General features: G+C 27.9%; 1 protein-coding gene and 2 non-coding genes across 3 annotated transcripts; 2 read left to right on the top strand and 1 right to left on the bottom strand.

Annotated features, from left to right (window-relative positions):
- Positions 1 to 11,073: 11,073 nt before the first annotated feature.
- On the top strand, positions 11,074 to 11,153 carry TRNAL-UAG (transfer RNA leucine (anticodon UAG)). Its single transcript has one exon. It is a non-coding gene; the product is annotated as a tRNA-Leu (tRNA).
- A 103-nt stretch (positions 11,154 to 11,256) lies between these two features.
- On the top strand, positions 11,257 to 11,336 carry TRNAL-UAG (transfer RNA leucine (anticodon UAG)). The gene has a single exon. It is a non-coding gene; the product is annotated as a tRNA-Leu (tRNA).
- A 974-nt stretch (positions 11,337 to 12,310) lies between these two features.
- LOC108454635 (ubiquitin-60S ribosomal protein L40) lies at positions 12,311 to 14,253 on the bottom strand. Its single transcript, XM_017753161.2, has 5 exons — positions 14,080 to 14,253; positions 13,897 to 13,983; positions 13,112 to 13,214; positions 12,684 to 12,750; positions 12,311 to 12,534 (listed from the first exon to the last, which is right to left on the bottom strand). Exons 1-5 carry the CDS (start codon positions 14,249 to 14,251, stop codon positions 12,508 to 12,510), a joined length of 456 nt encoding a protein of 151 aa, XP_017608650.2. The 5' UTR covers positions 14,252 to 14,253; the 3' UTR covers positions 12,311 to 12,507.
- Positions 14,254 to 14,604: the final 351 nt, after the last annotated feature.

The raw sequence follows: 14,604 nt of genomic DNA on the forward strand, positions 1-14,604 counted from the left end.
AACTATTAAAATTGTGAAATTAAATTTTACAATATCAGCTAGCATTTTGTTAGAATTGAAGATATAAAACACGAAAGTGTAAGGTCTGAAAATATCAAATTACAGTACGAGGACTAAATTTGCAACTTACTTGGTATATAAGAATTAATATCACAATTTGACATTTTTCCCCATGTTTAAGAGCTACTATTGTTGGCAATATTTGTAATCTTTGGAAGTCAACTCAAAACCTCCCTTCCCCATATAAAATCATTATCTTTGAATATATTTTTATTATTGTACTATTATTATGAATATCTACATCGATTAAATTTCCGTCCTTAAATATTTCCCAGTTAATACGCCTAATCAGATCATTTTAAGTGGAAAATAAATTTTTTGGTTTGGTTGGTGATTGGTGTAGACTAATGGGTAAAATATCAATTTTCTTATTCATTAAGGATGAACCTAGAATTCTGAAAATTACTTCTATAATTATCTAAGCGAAGGGTTAGCTAATAGGAATCATAGGTGAATATATTTCACAAATCCTTCCATTATACTGGTAAAAAAATTAAACTTTAACAGAGTTAACAAGTCGACTGAGGCTTATATCGACTGGCATCAGTATTATTATCAGTGCAGAAAGATGTGGGTTCAAGTGCGTTAAAATGCATTTTCCTCTTAAAGGTTGGGAGGGACTATAGGTAATTCTAAATATTATGTAAAAAAATTATTTATTATTTAAAATTGTCATTTTCTATTTAATAGAATTATATTTAAAATTTATTTGTAGTTCCATAAATAAATTATTTTTAAATAACAAATATTAATTATATTATAATTTGACTTTATTTTTTAATAATATCGAGATTGAATTAATTTATTTAATAGTAAAAAATTAATTAATAATTAATTTAACTTAAATCTTTATAATAAAAGTACCTCTTAAGTATTTTTACCGACAATTATATGGTGTGGAGGAATGGCAGGGGAAGTTAAAGACGTTGCTGAGAGGAGAGGAAACGTGGACAACGAGCAGCAAAGGCTTCGCCACAGTGGCAACAGTGGGTCTTATAATTTGCGACCGACACTGCCGGCATCTCGGCCCACACGTCAGTGTTCCGTTGCAACCATTCAGGAAAAGTGGTGTCACCCAAAAAAAAAAGTTGACGAAGGAAATTTTATTCAGGAAAAGTGAATTTGTTAGGGTTAATTTCATCAAAGTATCCTATCATTCAGATTATTCTGTATGTCCCTACAACATTACTCTTTGGATTAAATTGGTCCATAAACTTTGAGTATATTTAGAACATATAAATTCAAATTGAAACATGTGTGTACCTTTTACATGACAACTTGGATCTAACTTGTCGGAAAAATAAATAAATAGTCTTCTTAAATTTTAATGACATTATATTTTGTTAACACATCATATTAAAAATTTGTCATTCGTTATATATATATATATATATATATATATATATTTTATAATTTGATACATATATTTTAAATACACTTCACGTCGAATTTGATCCGAAATTTAATGGATGAATTAATAATTAGACTGGAGGAATAAATTGATTGATATTGATGCTCTAAGGATTCAAATAAAATGTTTCCAAGGACCAATTTACAATATGTATGATAGCGTAGTGATGTTTAGTGGAACTAATCCTTTAAGTGGGCATACGCCTAAAGCAAACGCGGCTGATGAGATTACATATACCAAATTTGCCTCCTTTTTTGCAAAGCCCCAGATCTCCTGCCAGATTTCACTAAGAAATTATGATTTTTTTTATAAATATAAAAACATGATAATGTATTTGTAAAGTAAAATCTTGGAACAATATCATTTCTTCTTCACATGATAAATCATTCTCCCATGTCACAAAAAATATATAATGGTAAATTTAATTGTCTATATTTTTATTAATTTAATTATTAATTTTTTAAAGTTAAATTATTTTTATTTAATAAAAATATTTAATTAAATATTAATTATATTGATATGATACTATTTATCTTATATGTAACAATAAAAATAAATAAATAAATAATAATAAAAATAATAAAAATAAAAATAAAAATAAAAAAGGTATGAAATAATTGTTAATTGTTATATGAGTTGTCATCTTAAAATTTTAATATTTTAATTAATATTTTATTAAAATACACATCAAATTAGCTCTTTTTCAAGGTTAATTTTGATTTTTTAAATGGCTGAACAAAATTTTAATTAAAAAATCAAATTAACAACAAATTAAACGTTAACAAAATTTAATCGAGACATCGATATTTTAAATGAATAAAAAATAAATTTTATGACAATTTAAGATTAATTTTGATTTAATGATACACTAAAATGGAAAAGTCAAGTGCAAATGTTGTAGTTGCCAAATGTCATGCAATCATTGGACAATAGAAATAGTATTTCCAATTACTACTAGTTCGGCTATCTTCTTTTCTATATGCAAATTTCAAATTTCTTTTCAAACTTTTGCTCTCTTTTTTTTTCATCTCCATGTTTCCAGATAAGAATATGCTGCCCCCAGTGAGGATTTCTTTATTGCCAAACAAATTAAAGCTGGTGACAGATCATTGAACATGATAAAGTAAAAAAAAAAAAAAAACATTTACACCAAATTGAATTTAGTTTCCCACTTTCCTTTTATCATGGTAGTGGCCTCATTAGAATATGTAAAATTTATGATTTTGGTCCTCTATTATTTTACCAGGTTTAATATCTATGTATTTTTAAATTACAATAATTATAATAGAATCAATCAATATCAATATTAAATTCAACAATTAACTCAACAAATAAATCAAAATAAATTTTAGGAAGTACCCAAGCATTTACATATGATGGATCTCAAATATAAGATATCGATGTTTTTAGCACCTAAACTTGGATCTTAAGCCAAGGCCTTATAAGCTAATATCAATAGCTAAATTTAATATAATTTAATATTTATTTTTTAATATTATTAGTTAGTCCAATTTGTAAAAATTGTTAACTATTTTGTAGGGTGTGCCTTGTATTTATTGGACACGTTGTAGGCATTTTAGACAAGAATTGATGAGCAATTGAAGAAGGAACAAAACATGCCTGACATCGGGACGAGGAGCACCGGCACTTCGTGACGAGGTTAATGGGACGTTGTGACAACATGATGTATTCTCCTATTTGGTAGCCACGTTTTAGACTTCAAGTAGAACTTCTTCTCCCATTTAGACTTTGATTATTTTAGGGATATTTTAGTATGATTGGACCTCTAACCTTAGCCTATTTAAAGGGGCCTTCTATCCCTATTTTGATATGCCAATTAGAAAATGGTTTTTCTTTGGAGGCGAAAAGATGTAGTCTCATATGAGCTTTTGTGAGAGTTTCATGGTAATTATGAACAATATTTTGTACCCATTTTGTGGATGTCCTATGAGATTAAGGGTTTTGTTTATCAATTTGCTCTTAGGGATTTTAAGCTTTATATTCAGGGTTTTAGGTAATGTATATGTTGTACATTTTGGTTTATTTTCTTGATATTGTACTAACTTTTGTTTACTCATTTAGTGAAAAGTCGAAGCCTTATTTGCTTGTAGTTTTTCCTTTTAGAGGGTTTTCCACGTAAAATATTTGTGTTTGTTCTTCTTTACGTTTATTATCTAGTTATTTATACGGATCAATCCCCAACATATTTTATTAAATATTGATGTGATTTTTATTTTTAAATACCATTAGAAATTTAGTTGACATTGAAATATTTTTATGAATTAAGTTGTTTGAAGGAAAAAATTGTAAACCAATTAACAATTCCATGTTAGCTCTTTAAATCATAATAATTAATGATGTTAATAAATTGAATTAATCGATAATATTATAAAAAGTATGATGATTAAAATTATACTAAATTTAAATATAAAGATTAAATCTCAAACTTTTAAATAATAAAAAATAAAACTATAATTCAACCAACAAAATAAGAAAGAAAATGATTAAAAAGAAAAGCCAAATTATACATTGAAATGTTTTAAACGAGCCAATGAACATTTCTCGTGGTATAGCGTTTTACATGGGACTTGTGACAATCCAAATTAAATGCAGGAGTCATGTTAATCACATTAAAAAGGAAAATTATTTTATTAGACCTTGAAGTTTCCATTTTATTAATTACTAGAAATGGACCACCTTTTTTTCTGGGATTGGACGAAATTAAAGGCGCACGCTTGGTTCTTATCCCTTCTTAATCATAGGCAGATATGAGTGTGGTTATTATTTTTTTTAATTTCACAAACTAAATTAACGGATAATATAATATAAATTTGAGATAAATCTCAAAACTATAATAAATTTTGATTTATTACTAAAAATTAAAATATTATTTTTTGAACTATAATAAAATTTCACATATATAATTATATATAAATTAATGAAATTTTTAAATTTTACAAACTAAATTAATCAACGATATAATAAAATTTTGAAATAAATCTTAAAATTATAAACGAATTTTGATTTATTATTAAAATTTAAAATATTATTATTTTGAATTATAATTATATGTCAAATCACATGTTAGATTAAAAAGTTTATTTATCCATAAATAATTAAAATATTATTATTTTGTTAATTGCAAGAATATTAATGCATGTATCGTATGTATGCTACCTTGAAGAGAGGAAAAGACCTTGTGTGTGGGACTCTCGGTTGGCTTTCGCTTTATGACAAAGGAAGAGCAAAGTGAGGCGTAATTAAGGGCTTTTGTCACCCTGTTTTTTAAGGTTTTCCTTCCAAATGTAAATGCTAAAATAATGTTGTGAAATGGTAAATATGAAACTAATGGTTATTGAGGCAAATATTAAAGAGTTAAATATTTTTAAGTATTAAATTTGAATTTTGTAAATAAGTAAAATAATATTAGGAGAGCTTCATTTTGGTTTAAAATTTTAATCTGAATTAATTTTGAATTTAGTTTATGCATATTCAAGGGCTCAGGCAAGAGACTTATTAGATCAATCTATGAGTCGGGTTTCACAAAATTTTAGGTCCGCTTGATAGGCTCGGTCCTAAAAGTGAGCCTAAAATTTTTATCCAAACTTGGCCCAGCCTACTCGTATTAATTTTTTTATATTATTATATATATTTTTAAGTATAATACATAAAAACACTAAAAACATTAAAATAAATATTTATCAATAATTTGAAAATAAATTTTAAAAAACCTTTCTACTTAAATGAAATTGACATAGGTGCAACTTAACAAGCAAATGACTCTAAAATAGTAGCAAAATCAACAATAAAATAAGAGTTATATAATATTCAAATAATAACAACAAAATAATATTAACATAATAGTGAAATGACAACAAAAAAAAAAGAAGAAAGCAGTAGATTATTTTAATTTCTGCAAATTTGAACCATGCCAAGCTGGGCCCTAACAAAAAAAAAACTTACCTGAGACTTAGGTGTAGAACCCAAATTTTGCCCGGGCGCAACAAGCAGAGCCCGAAACACCAACCATTCAATTAGAACCCCACTAAACCGACCAGTAACTCCATCACCCCACTAAATCACCCCACTAACTCCATTACCCCACTTGCCTGCAAAAAGAAAGAGGCAATCAGTTGTAAAATTTGGCTATAAAAGCCATTCAAAACTATTGTAAATGGGGTGGTTTTTTTTGGAGAAAAAGGGAGGAGATACTAAATACGAATACAAAAACAGCAATTAAATATCGATTTTTATTTCGAAGGATTTGCGCATCGTTTCAATTTGCTCCTCATTTAAATACTGCCTTTTGTGAGTTGGAATATTTGTATTTTAAATCCCTACTCATTTGGGCGCATTTTATTCTAGTTCTTGTTTACGCTTTAGGAATTCTATTTGTCTACAAATTATCCCTTTAATTTTGTTTTTATTTCCATTGAGTTCTTTAAAATTCATGTTTTTATATTCTTTATAATTCATTCATTATTTCTTTAAATTCATTTGGCATTCATTTTCTTTTTATGTATACAGTTTGAATTACCTTGATAAGTTGCGTTTTTTTTTTTTTGTTTAAGTTATAAAATTATTATTTTAAAATTTCTTTTATATAATATTGTTTAAAATTTTTTATGATATTATATACTCTTATATATGTTACATGCATATAATTTATGAAAATTAGCTCTATTCTATATACATTATCGTTTTCATATTATTGTATGTAAATATTTTCTTTTAGATTTATTATATATATGTTCTTTAAAATTTATTTATGTACAATTTGGCTTTCTTTTAAGAATCTTTTTTTATTGTATATTTTGTTTATTCTAAATACTTTCATATATTAGTATTTCAGTATATATGTTATTTACCTTATTTTTTCATTTTTACATATATATCGCTAGTCAAATTAATTAGTTTTATTTGAAATTATGTTGTATGTTATTTATTTCAATTTCTTCTTGCATATTATATAATTTAATAATCGTTTATATATTATCGGTTTTATGTACATATGAGGTATTTCAATTCTAGCGTGTGTTATTCCTTTGTAAATTTTTTCATATAGGTTTTAAATTGTTTTGTGTTATGTCGGTTCCAAATTTTCATATTGTTTTGTGTATTTTGTGTTATTTTTGGTTTTCATATTATAGTTACATATTATTGTTTCATGCAAGTAATTATGTTTGTATTTATTGTTAATGCATCATGATTATGATTCTCATATTCTCTGAATGTCGATTGTCTTTTATTTCCGAACAAACCGAACAAGTATATTTTGATACGGTTTTTATAATTGTTAACTTGAGCCCCCCCAACATGAGGAAATCTTTCGTGTTTGGAAGTTTGAGAGATCGTGCACAATCGTGCTGGGTTTCGATTTTTCATTCGACAAAAATACAGAATATCCTTTTGAAATTTCATCTATGTTCTCTTAAATTAAAGTGAGGCAATATTTCGTATTTGAAAGTTCGATAAATCGTGCCCAATCGTGTTGGGTTTCGATTTTTCATTTGACTAAAATACGGAATATTCTTTTGGAATTTCATCCATGTTTTCTTAAATTAAAATGAGACAATATTTCGTATTTGGAAGTTTGATAAATCGTGCCAAATCGTGCTGGGTTTCGATTTACCGTTTGGCCAAATAGCTAAATATCCTTTTTGAAATTTCAAATGTATGAGTTTTGAAAATTATGGGATGATCTCGTATTGAGGGTTTGAAATGTTGTATCCAATCGTGCTGGACATGATATTTTATTTCTTCTAAGAGAATCTCGACATCCAATTCAAGCTATCTAAACGCTTTTAAAGGAATTGTATTTTAAAATCTTTTCCAAACTTTCAATATTAGGACGTTAATTGATCAATACGGTACCGATTTTGGGAGTTGCGAGGGTGCTAATCCTTCATCGCGCGTAACCGACTCCCGAACCCGTTTTCTAGTCTTTCATAGACCAAAAATATTGTTTTAATAAACCAAAATGCTTTATTAGAATGATTGATCACAAGGTGACCCGATCACACCTAAATAAAAAGGATTGGTGGCCAACTCCATACCATGTTTTAAAGTCGATCCCCGTTTTCCAAAATAAAAATGGTTTCGACATGAGGTTTTATTTTTTTCTCAAAACTCTCCCACTTTTCGGGTGGTCCAGCCCATAGATAAGTTTACAGCCTTACCTCCCTCCGCTGCTTTAACTTTTCCTGTAACATTCAATTTAGCATTTCTTTGATCTTTGATTAAATGAAATAAAATAAAATTTTAGCTAATAAAATTTTAAACTTTTTTTCTCAAATTTTATAACTTTATTTCAATTTTAAAATAAAAATTCTAACTTCTAGGCCCTCAACGTAACTATTTGTCTGTTATTTTCTCAGCTTCCCCTGTAAGGATTTAGGGTATCTAAATGACTTTTTGATGATTTTGCCCTTTTGATTTTATTTTTTTTAATTTGTCTTATTCTCACACATCCAAGGAAAAGATAACAAAGCACATTACGGCTTTTTCATTTGACGGTAAGAAAAGCTTGGTTTGATGTTTCTATTTGTTTTGAAAAATAATTCAACTGTAACGTTGTGGCTTTAAAAGAAAAAAAAAATCAAGTTAAGTTTACGATAACATCGATGTTCAACGTTTAATTTTATTTTCCTCTCCAATTTTGAATATGGCAAAAGTAATATTGTAAATATTTTTGTGAAATAATATCATAAATCATTAAAACCAACCAAAATTGAATTCCATGCATTCGAATTTCTTCAATTTGTCTATTTTGTAAATTCAGAAAACTGTAATTTTATATACTATACTTTTTTTTACTTATTTAAAACAATATATTCTGCAATGAAATCTCAATATTATTAGTTAAGACGGAAACTTTGAATATTTGAATGCTTATATTCGAAGTTTTACTATGTGGAATTACGATTTGTGAATCTCTCTGTTATTTTATGCAGGAACAATAATTTTGGCATGGAAATTTTAATTTAATCTAATTCTTACAAATTATTAATAATGTTATTGATATATCGTCATTTTATGTTTATATATATTATTGTATAAAGAAATAATTATATTTATTCAATATAAAAATAAATTGATGTATTTAATTCTTTTTAATGTATATAATTCTACTAAATTAAAATTTATGTATTAAATTACACACAAAATCTAAGTTAATATATAATTTTGAGATTTTCTTTTATATATTTATATTGTGAAAATAAAATATTGATTTGTTTTAAATATTTTGAATTTTTAATTATAAAATGAAATAAAAAATTAAATTAAATTAAAAATTTAATAATAAAAAAAACAAACAGGTTTACAAAAGTTGTGTGGTTGATTTAACTAAAGATAAAACACACTGCTAAAACCATAATTAATATTTTTAAAAATTGGTTGACATGATTTATGTGAAAATTGGTTTTATGAGCATGCCGAATCTTAAATTAATCCATCCGTATCGTGGGACAATATTTTGGAAATGACAGAATTAAAGTGTGTAATCATTACTCAATTAGGAAAAAATAGAAATTTCATGTCCCCCATTGAAAGCGCAACACTCAGTTATCCTCCATTAATAATTAATTGTACAGTGTTCTTATTTATTCGTTTGGTATAATCTGAAATCTAGTTTTTATTGTTTATATATTTTGTTTGGTCTTTTTTATTTTTGAATTTAGTTATCAACTTTTTAAAAATAGTCAAATTTAAATATTAACTTTATAAAATAATCGAATTATTATTTTTAATAAAAATACTAACTAAAATTTTAAATTTTTAACATGATAATCAATATGAACTTCATGCTTTTCTAAAAAATATATGTTTTTTTATACTTTTTAAATTTATTATTAATTCTTAAATATTTTATAAATTTTGAATTATTTGTTGACGTAACATATATGGTAAATAATATCATGTCCAGGGGCGTAGTCGGGGTTGGTAGGGGCCTTGACCCTCCTAAAATAATTTTTTTTCTATTTAGGCCTTTAAAATTTTAAAGATATAAGTTATGCAAATGGTGAAATTGTATTTTTACTATTGTAAAATTAAATTTTAATTTTAGCGTCTCCTAAAATTTTCTGCCTTCACTATCATGTCAACATGAAATATGGATACACTGCCACACAAGTTGTCCTGTCAATGTCATTAAGAAATAAGTAAACTACATAAATAGTTATTCAATTATAAAAATTCTTATTGTAGACACCCAAAATAAAAAATTTACAATTTAAACATTTACGTTACATAGTTTATTTATTTTAACTACTATTGTTAAAAATTCTAATGAAAATCTGATATGACATTTGTTGACACATGGACCAAACATTGAATGTTACATAGTACACTTTAAACTTTAAAAGACTAAAATATAATTTACCTTATACTAATTATTAACCAAAATAAAACATTTTATTATTTTCTCGGGTTTGGGTTCCGACCCACCCTAGTCGTTGCACTGTCTCCTCCAGGGTCGACTCAGCCACAGCTTCCCCGCTCTGCTCAGCCGTTCGCACCATAAAGAAACGGAGGAGAATGGTATCATGCAAGAAAGTACACTATCGTCATTAACAACTTGAAAATCAGATTAGGCACAAAAACCTTTTACTTCAAACTCCCATCTTTACCATTTCCTGTTGGTACATTAATAAACCTAAAATATTCAGTACCTCTGCATTAGAGACCAACAGACCCCCTAACACAGATACTACATTTATACCATCCAAAATTGAAGATTATTATCATAATTCATGGCACCAAAAGTTTTACTGTAATGATTGTATGCCCATTCTGACTAAGGAAATCATATGCAGAATATAATATTGATTTTATATTCCATCCATTCCTTGAAAGGAACAAAACTAAAATCTTGCTACTTCGTTTTGCTGAAGTTTTACAACTTGAAATCTGTTCTCTTGAATATAGGATCCTTTTATCCACCATTGCCTTTATATGTAGCAAAAACAAAGCAATTCATCCACGAACACACAATGGCCAAAATACAAATTGTATATGCAACAAAATCAAGCATAAAAACAAGCAACAGCTGCTGAGACACCGAGAAGGAAAATAGAGGAACGACGTCAGCGATAAAGTCTTTCAGATCTGAGATTCTCTGCATTCGGTTTTAAAAATTTAAACGGATCGTAGAATATTTTATTTTGGTTAATAATTAGTATTAGGTAAATTATATTTTAGTCCTTTCAAGTTTAATGCAGTATTCAATGGTAATTGTGCCATGTAACATCCAATGATTGGTCCACGTATTAAAAAAATGTAATGTCAAATTTCTGTTTGAGCTTTTAAAGGAGGGACCAAAATGAATTAACTCAATTAATCATTTTAATATGTAATAGATTTTATCACACCTATGATCATTAAAAATTATATTAGCAAATGATTATTAGTGTAGTGGTAAATAATTTATTATATGAATTCATTGGTCTTATGTTTGATTCTTAAATTACATTTTTTAATTTGTTTTGTTCGAAGATTATACAAAAGTATCACAACTTAAAATATCCTTACAATTATATAAATAATCCTTTACTGGTTTTGTTATTATAAATATGTTCTCTATGAATTGATAGACAAGCGGTGACAGTTTGGCCGAGTGGTCTAAGGCGCCAGATTTAGGCTCTGGTCCGAAAGGGCGTGGGTTCAAATCCCACAGCTGTCAGTTTTTAATTATTAATTTTATTGGGCTTAAATCCAACTTATTAACGGGCTTGAGGCTTTTTAGTATAATACAAAACAGCGGAATTAGAGTCCAACCCTGCAGTGACAGTTTGGCCGAGTGGTCTAAGGCGCCAGATTTAGGCTCTGGTCCGAAAGGGCGTGGGTTCAAATCCCACAGCTGTCAGTTTTTAATTATTAATTTTAGTGGGCTTAAAATCCAACTTCTTAACGGGCTTGAGGCTTTTTGGTGTAATGCAAAAGACCAGGAATTAGAGTCCAATCTTACTTATTGCAACTTTACATTTTACTTTTTTTTTTTTTTTTTATGAATACTTTGTTTTTTTAAATTGCATAAGTGAATTAAAATTATCATAGGTTCCATTTAGTGGATGAAAAGGACTAGGAATTAGAGACCAACCTTAATTAAACTATACATTTTCCTTCTTTATTTTACTTTTTATTATTCCAATGTTAATAATTAATTTTCTTTTGAATTTCATAAGGAATTAAATTTATCATAGATTCCATTTAAATATCTTGAAGAAATATCCTCCAATAATAAATTTATGATTTAAGAAAAAATACACCAACGACGGTAAATGAAAGTAATTTTCTTAAGTCGATGTAATAACGTTTGATGAAAATGTTGTTCATGAAAGAATTTAGCATGTTCTCCAATAATAATATGGGCATGGGGCAACAAGCAATCGGATACTTCGGACTGAAAAAAGCTTTCAATCCCGGTCGGACCAAATTCAATTTGTTTAGAATGAATAATTCAAATTTATTTGATCCTCTGTTTACTATATTATAAGCTTTGTTTCATGAGTTCAAGCATTATTTGATAAAATTTTATCATAAATATTTTTACAAAAAATTTAATTTTCAATCAAATAAAAAACTCAGTAACTCTTTGCATATCATTTTTAAAAATAATTATACAACATTTTAAATTATTCTTACTATTTAAAATATAAAGTAATTATTTTTAATCATAAAACAATAAACAAATTATAAATTAAATAAAAATATAAATTGATTCGGTTAACCGCAATAACTTGTAAAAGAACCCTATCTAAATGGCATTAGTTCGAATCCATTTTCGAGTTCAAGGTTGTTTTTTCTCAGCCTCTACTTCTATGCAAAACGCAACGATAATTAACCATAAATAAAGAACTCCAATATCATATCATAAAATTCAAAATTAATGACATAAAACAAGGAGAGGTTCAAGCTTAAAGAAATCAAAGGCAACTTAAAAGGTAATTAAGATCTGTTATTAGCACTACACCATTCAAATTCCAAACAGAACATCTGAAATTGAATGACTTTAAAACTCCATCAAGATATCCAATCTACTTGATCTTCTTCTTTGGCCTCAGCTGTCAACAAAAAAAAAGTGTTAACTAGATGCGCTAAAAGAAAATTTAGCATGACGACAGATTAGGGTTACTGGATAAAATCTTAAGAATTACGGCCTTATGGGCTTCGCATATTTAACAGAATAACAGGATTGGCGTATATTGTTTACCTGATTGCTATGCCCACACTTCTTTTTCCTGCAGTTCACGGCACGGGGGTGTAGACGAGCATAGCACCTACAACAAAAGATATCAATGGTACGGCTTTCAGTACGGACATAGAGAATAGAAAGATTTCAGTTCTAATGTGTAAGCCCGCTTTCTAAAGCAGTAGGAAAGGAAAGCGATTTAACCAAGGGTGTAACATGATTTGGGGCACAATAAACAATATTGTATACTTTAAAAAATATGGGCAAAAAATGCTTATGTCAAGAATCAACAATATGAAGTTGTAGAAGGAAGAGTATATATAACCAGATGCATATGAAAAGATAAATTGATAGTGCTCAAAGAACAATTCATTACAAACAAATTTCAAACTAAGATATCTAGAAGGAGCATTCATATAAATAAGCAAATGAGGAAAATGAAGACATACTTGCGGCAGATCATCTTGTCCTGGTTGTATTTCCTAGCCAATGCCATCAAAGATGGCTCGATAATGCCACCACGAAGCCTCAGAACCAGATGCAATGTTGATTCTAGACAATTCCACACAAACATTCAGATAACAAGAACAAAAATGTTCAGGCATTCAATCAAACAACAGGGAGCTTCTCCTAGATTCAGTACAGAAAGAAAAAAAAAAAAAAGATTCAGGGATAACATGAATTCTGTTTCTTCTTATCATATATAGGGGAGCTAGCTGAAACAATGTGATGGGAAACATGGATTGGTTCAATACGAGGAATGAAAACTAAATCGCAATTTGCCAGGGTAGTCTTCTTCGGTTCTTTTAGTATGAACAAAATTCAATTTATTGAAACCTAAAACTTTTTCTCGATAATTTAGAAGTTCATGAACTATTTGTTTTACTCAATAATTTTATAATAAACTATTGCCTAATGGAACCTTAGTTTTACTGAATTGGATCCCTAGTATTCCATAATTCGGAACATAGGTAAGGGTTCAAAAATCACTAAGGAGATTAGGATTTCTGGTAACAGAGAGCTAAAATAGGTTCCAAAGGTTCCTATAGTATTAGTTGCTTGCCATCGACTCGCATTTCCTCAGTGAGAAAACAAAAATTAAGCATGTTTACAGCTTTGATTCACAGATCAGGTCGTATAAATATAAATTAAAAACAAATTTTAACATTCTATGTCCAAAATTGCGACGAATTTTCTAGAGAATCAGACAGATTTTATGTTCAGTACTACTTACCTTTCTGGATATTGTAGTCGGCAAGTGTACGACCATCCTCAAGCTGCTTTCCGGCGAAGATCAACCTCTGCTGGTCCGGCGGGATACCTAGCAAGATTTTACAGAGGATAACGTAAGCCATCTGATTCCATTCCTAAAACATGAACGATAAAAAAAAAACGGAAGAAAAAGAGAAGCGTGTACCTTCCTTGTCCTGGATCTTAGCCTTAACATTGTCGATAGTGTCGCTGGATTCAACCTCTAGGGTTATGGTCTTCCCAGTTAGGGTTTTCACGAAGATCTGCATTTCCTTAAAACTCTTATGCCGCTTATGTTTCTCTCTTTGATCCAAAAATTCTTTTTCGTTTATTGGCATTTAAATAGATGGGTTTATTAGGGATTTAGGGCTTTTAGATGTTGTTTGGTTACAAGTTTATAGTTTCAATTTTCTGTCGTTTGGCAAGCCAGTTACAGATATAGGAATAGCAATATGCAGTTTTATTAGGTAAATTTATAATAGAGTACATTTAAAAAGGTTTAATGTTATAAAAAAATTTCCAAACTTTTAAAAAAATAAATTAAGTCCTTCAGACCTTTTTATATTTAATTGAGCTCTTTAATTGAGAAAATTAATTAAATAAATCTTTTGACTAACATTAATTGTTAAAACTAACGAAATTGATGACGTAGCAATTTAAATTGGTTTAAATTGTTTTAAATATTCAATTT

Source organism: Gossypium arboreum, chromosome 12, assembly GCF_025698485.1.
Source record: "Gossypium arboreum isolate Shixiya-1 chromosome 12, ASM2569848v2, whole genome shotgun sequence".
NCBI lineage: Eukaryota > Viridiplantae > Streptophyta > Magnoliopsida > Malvales > Malvaceae > Gossypium > Gossypium arboreum.

Coding starts and splice junctions, on each gene's coding strand:
- LOC108454635 (XM_017753161.2), bottom strand. CDS start 14,251: ATGCCAATAAACGAAAAAGAATTTTTGGATCAAAGAGAGAAACATAAG. Junction 13,984..14,079: donor TAAGATCCAGGACAAGGAAG/GTACACGCTTCT, acceptor AAATCTTGCTAG/GTATCCCGCCGGACCAGCAG. Junction 13,215..13,896: donor CGACTACAATATCCAGAAAG/GTAAGTAGTACT, acceptor GGAATTGTCTAG/AATCAACATTGCATCTGGTT.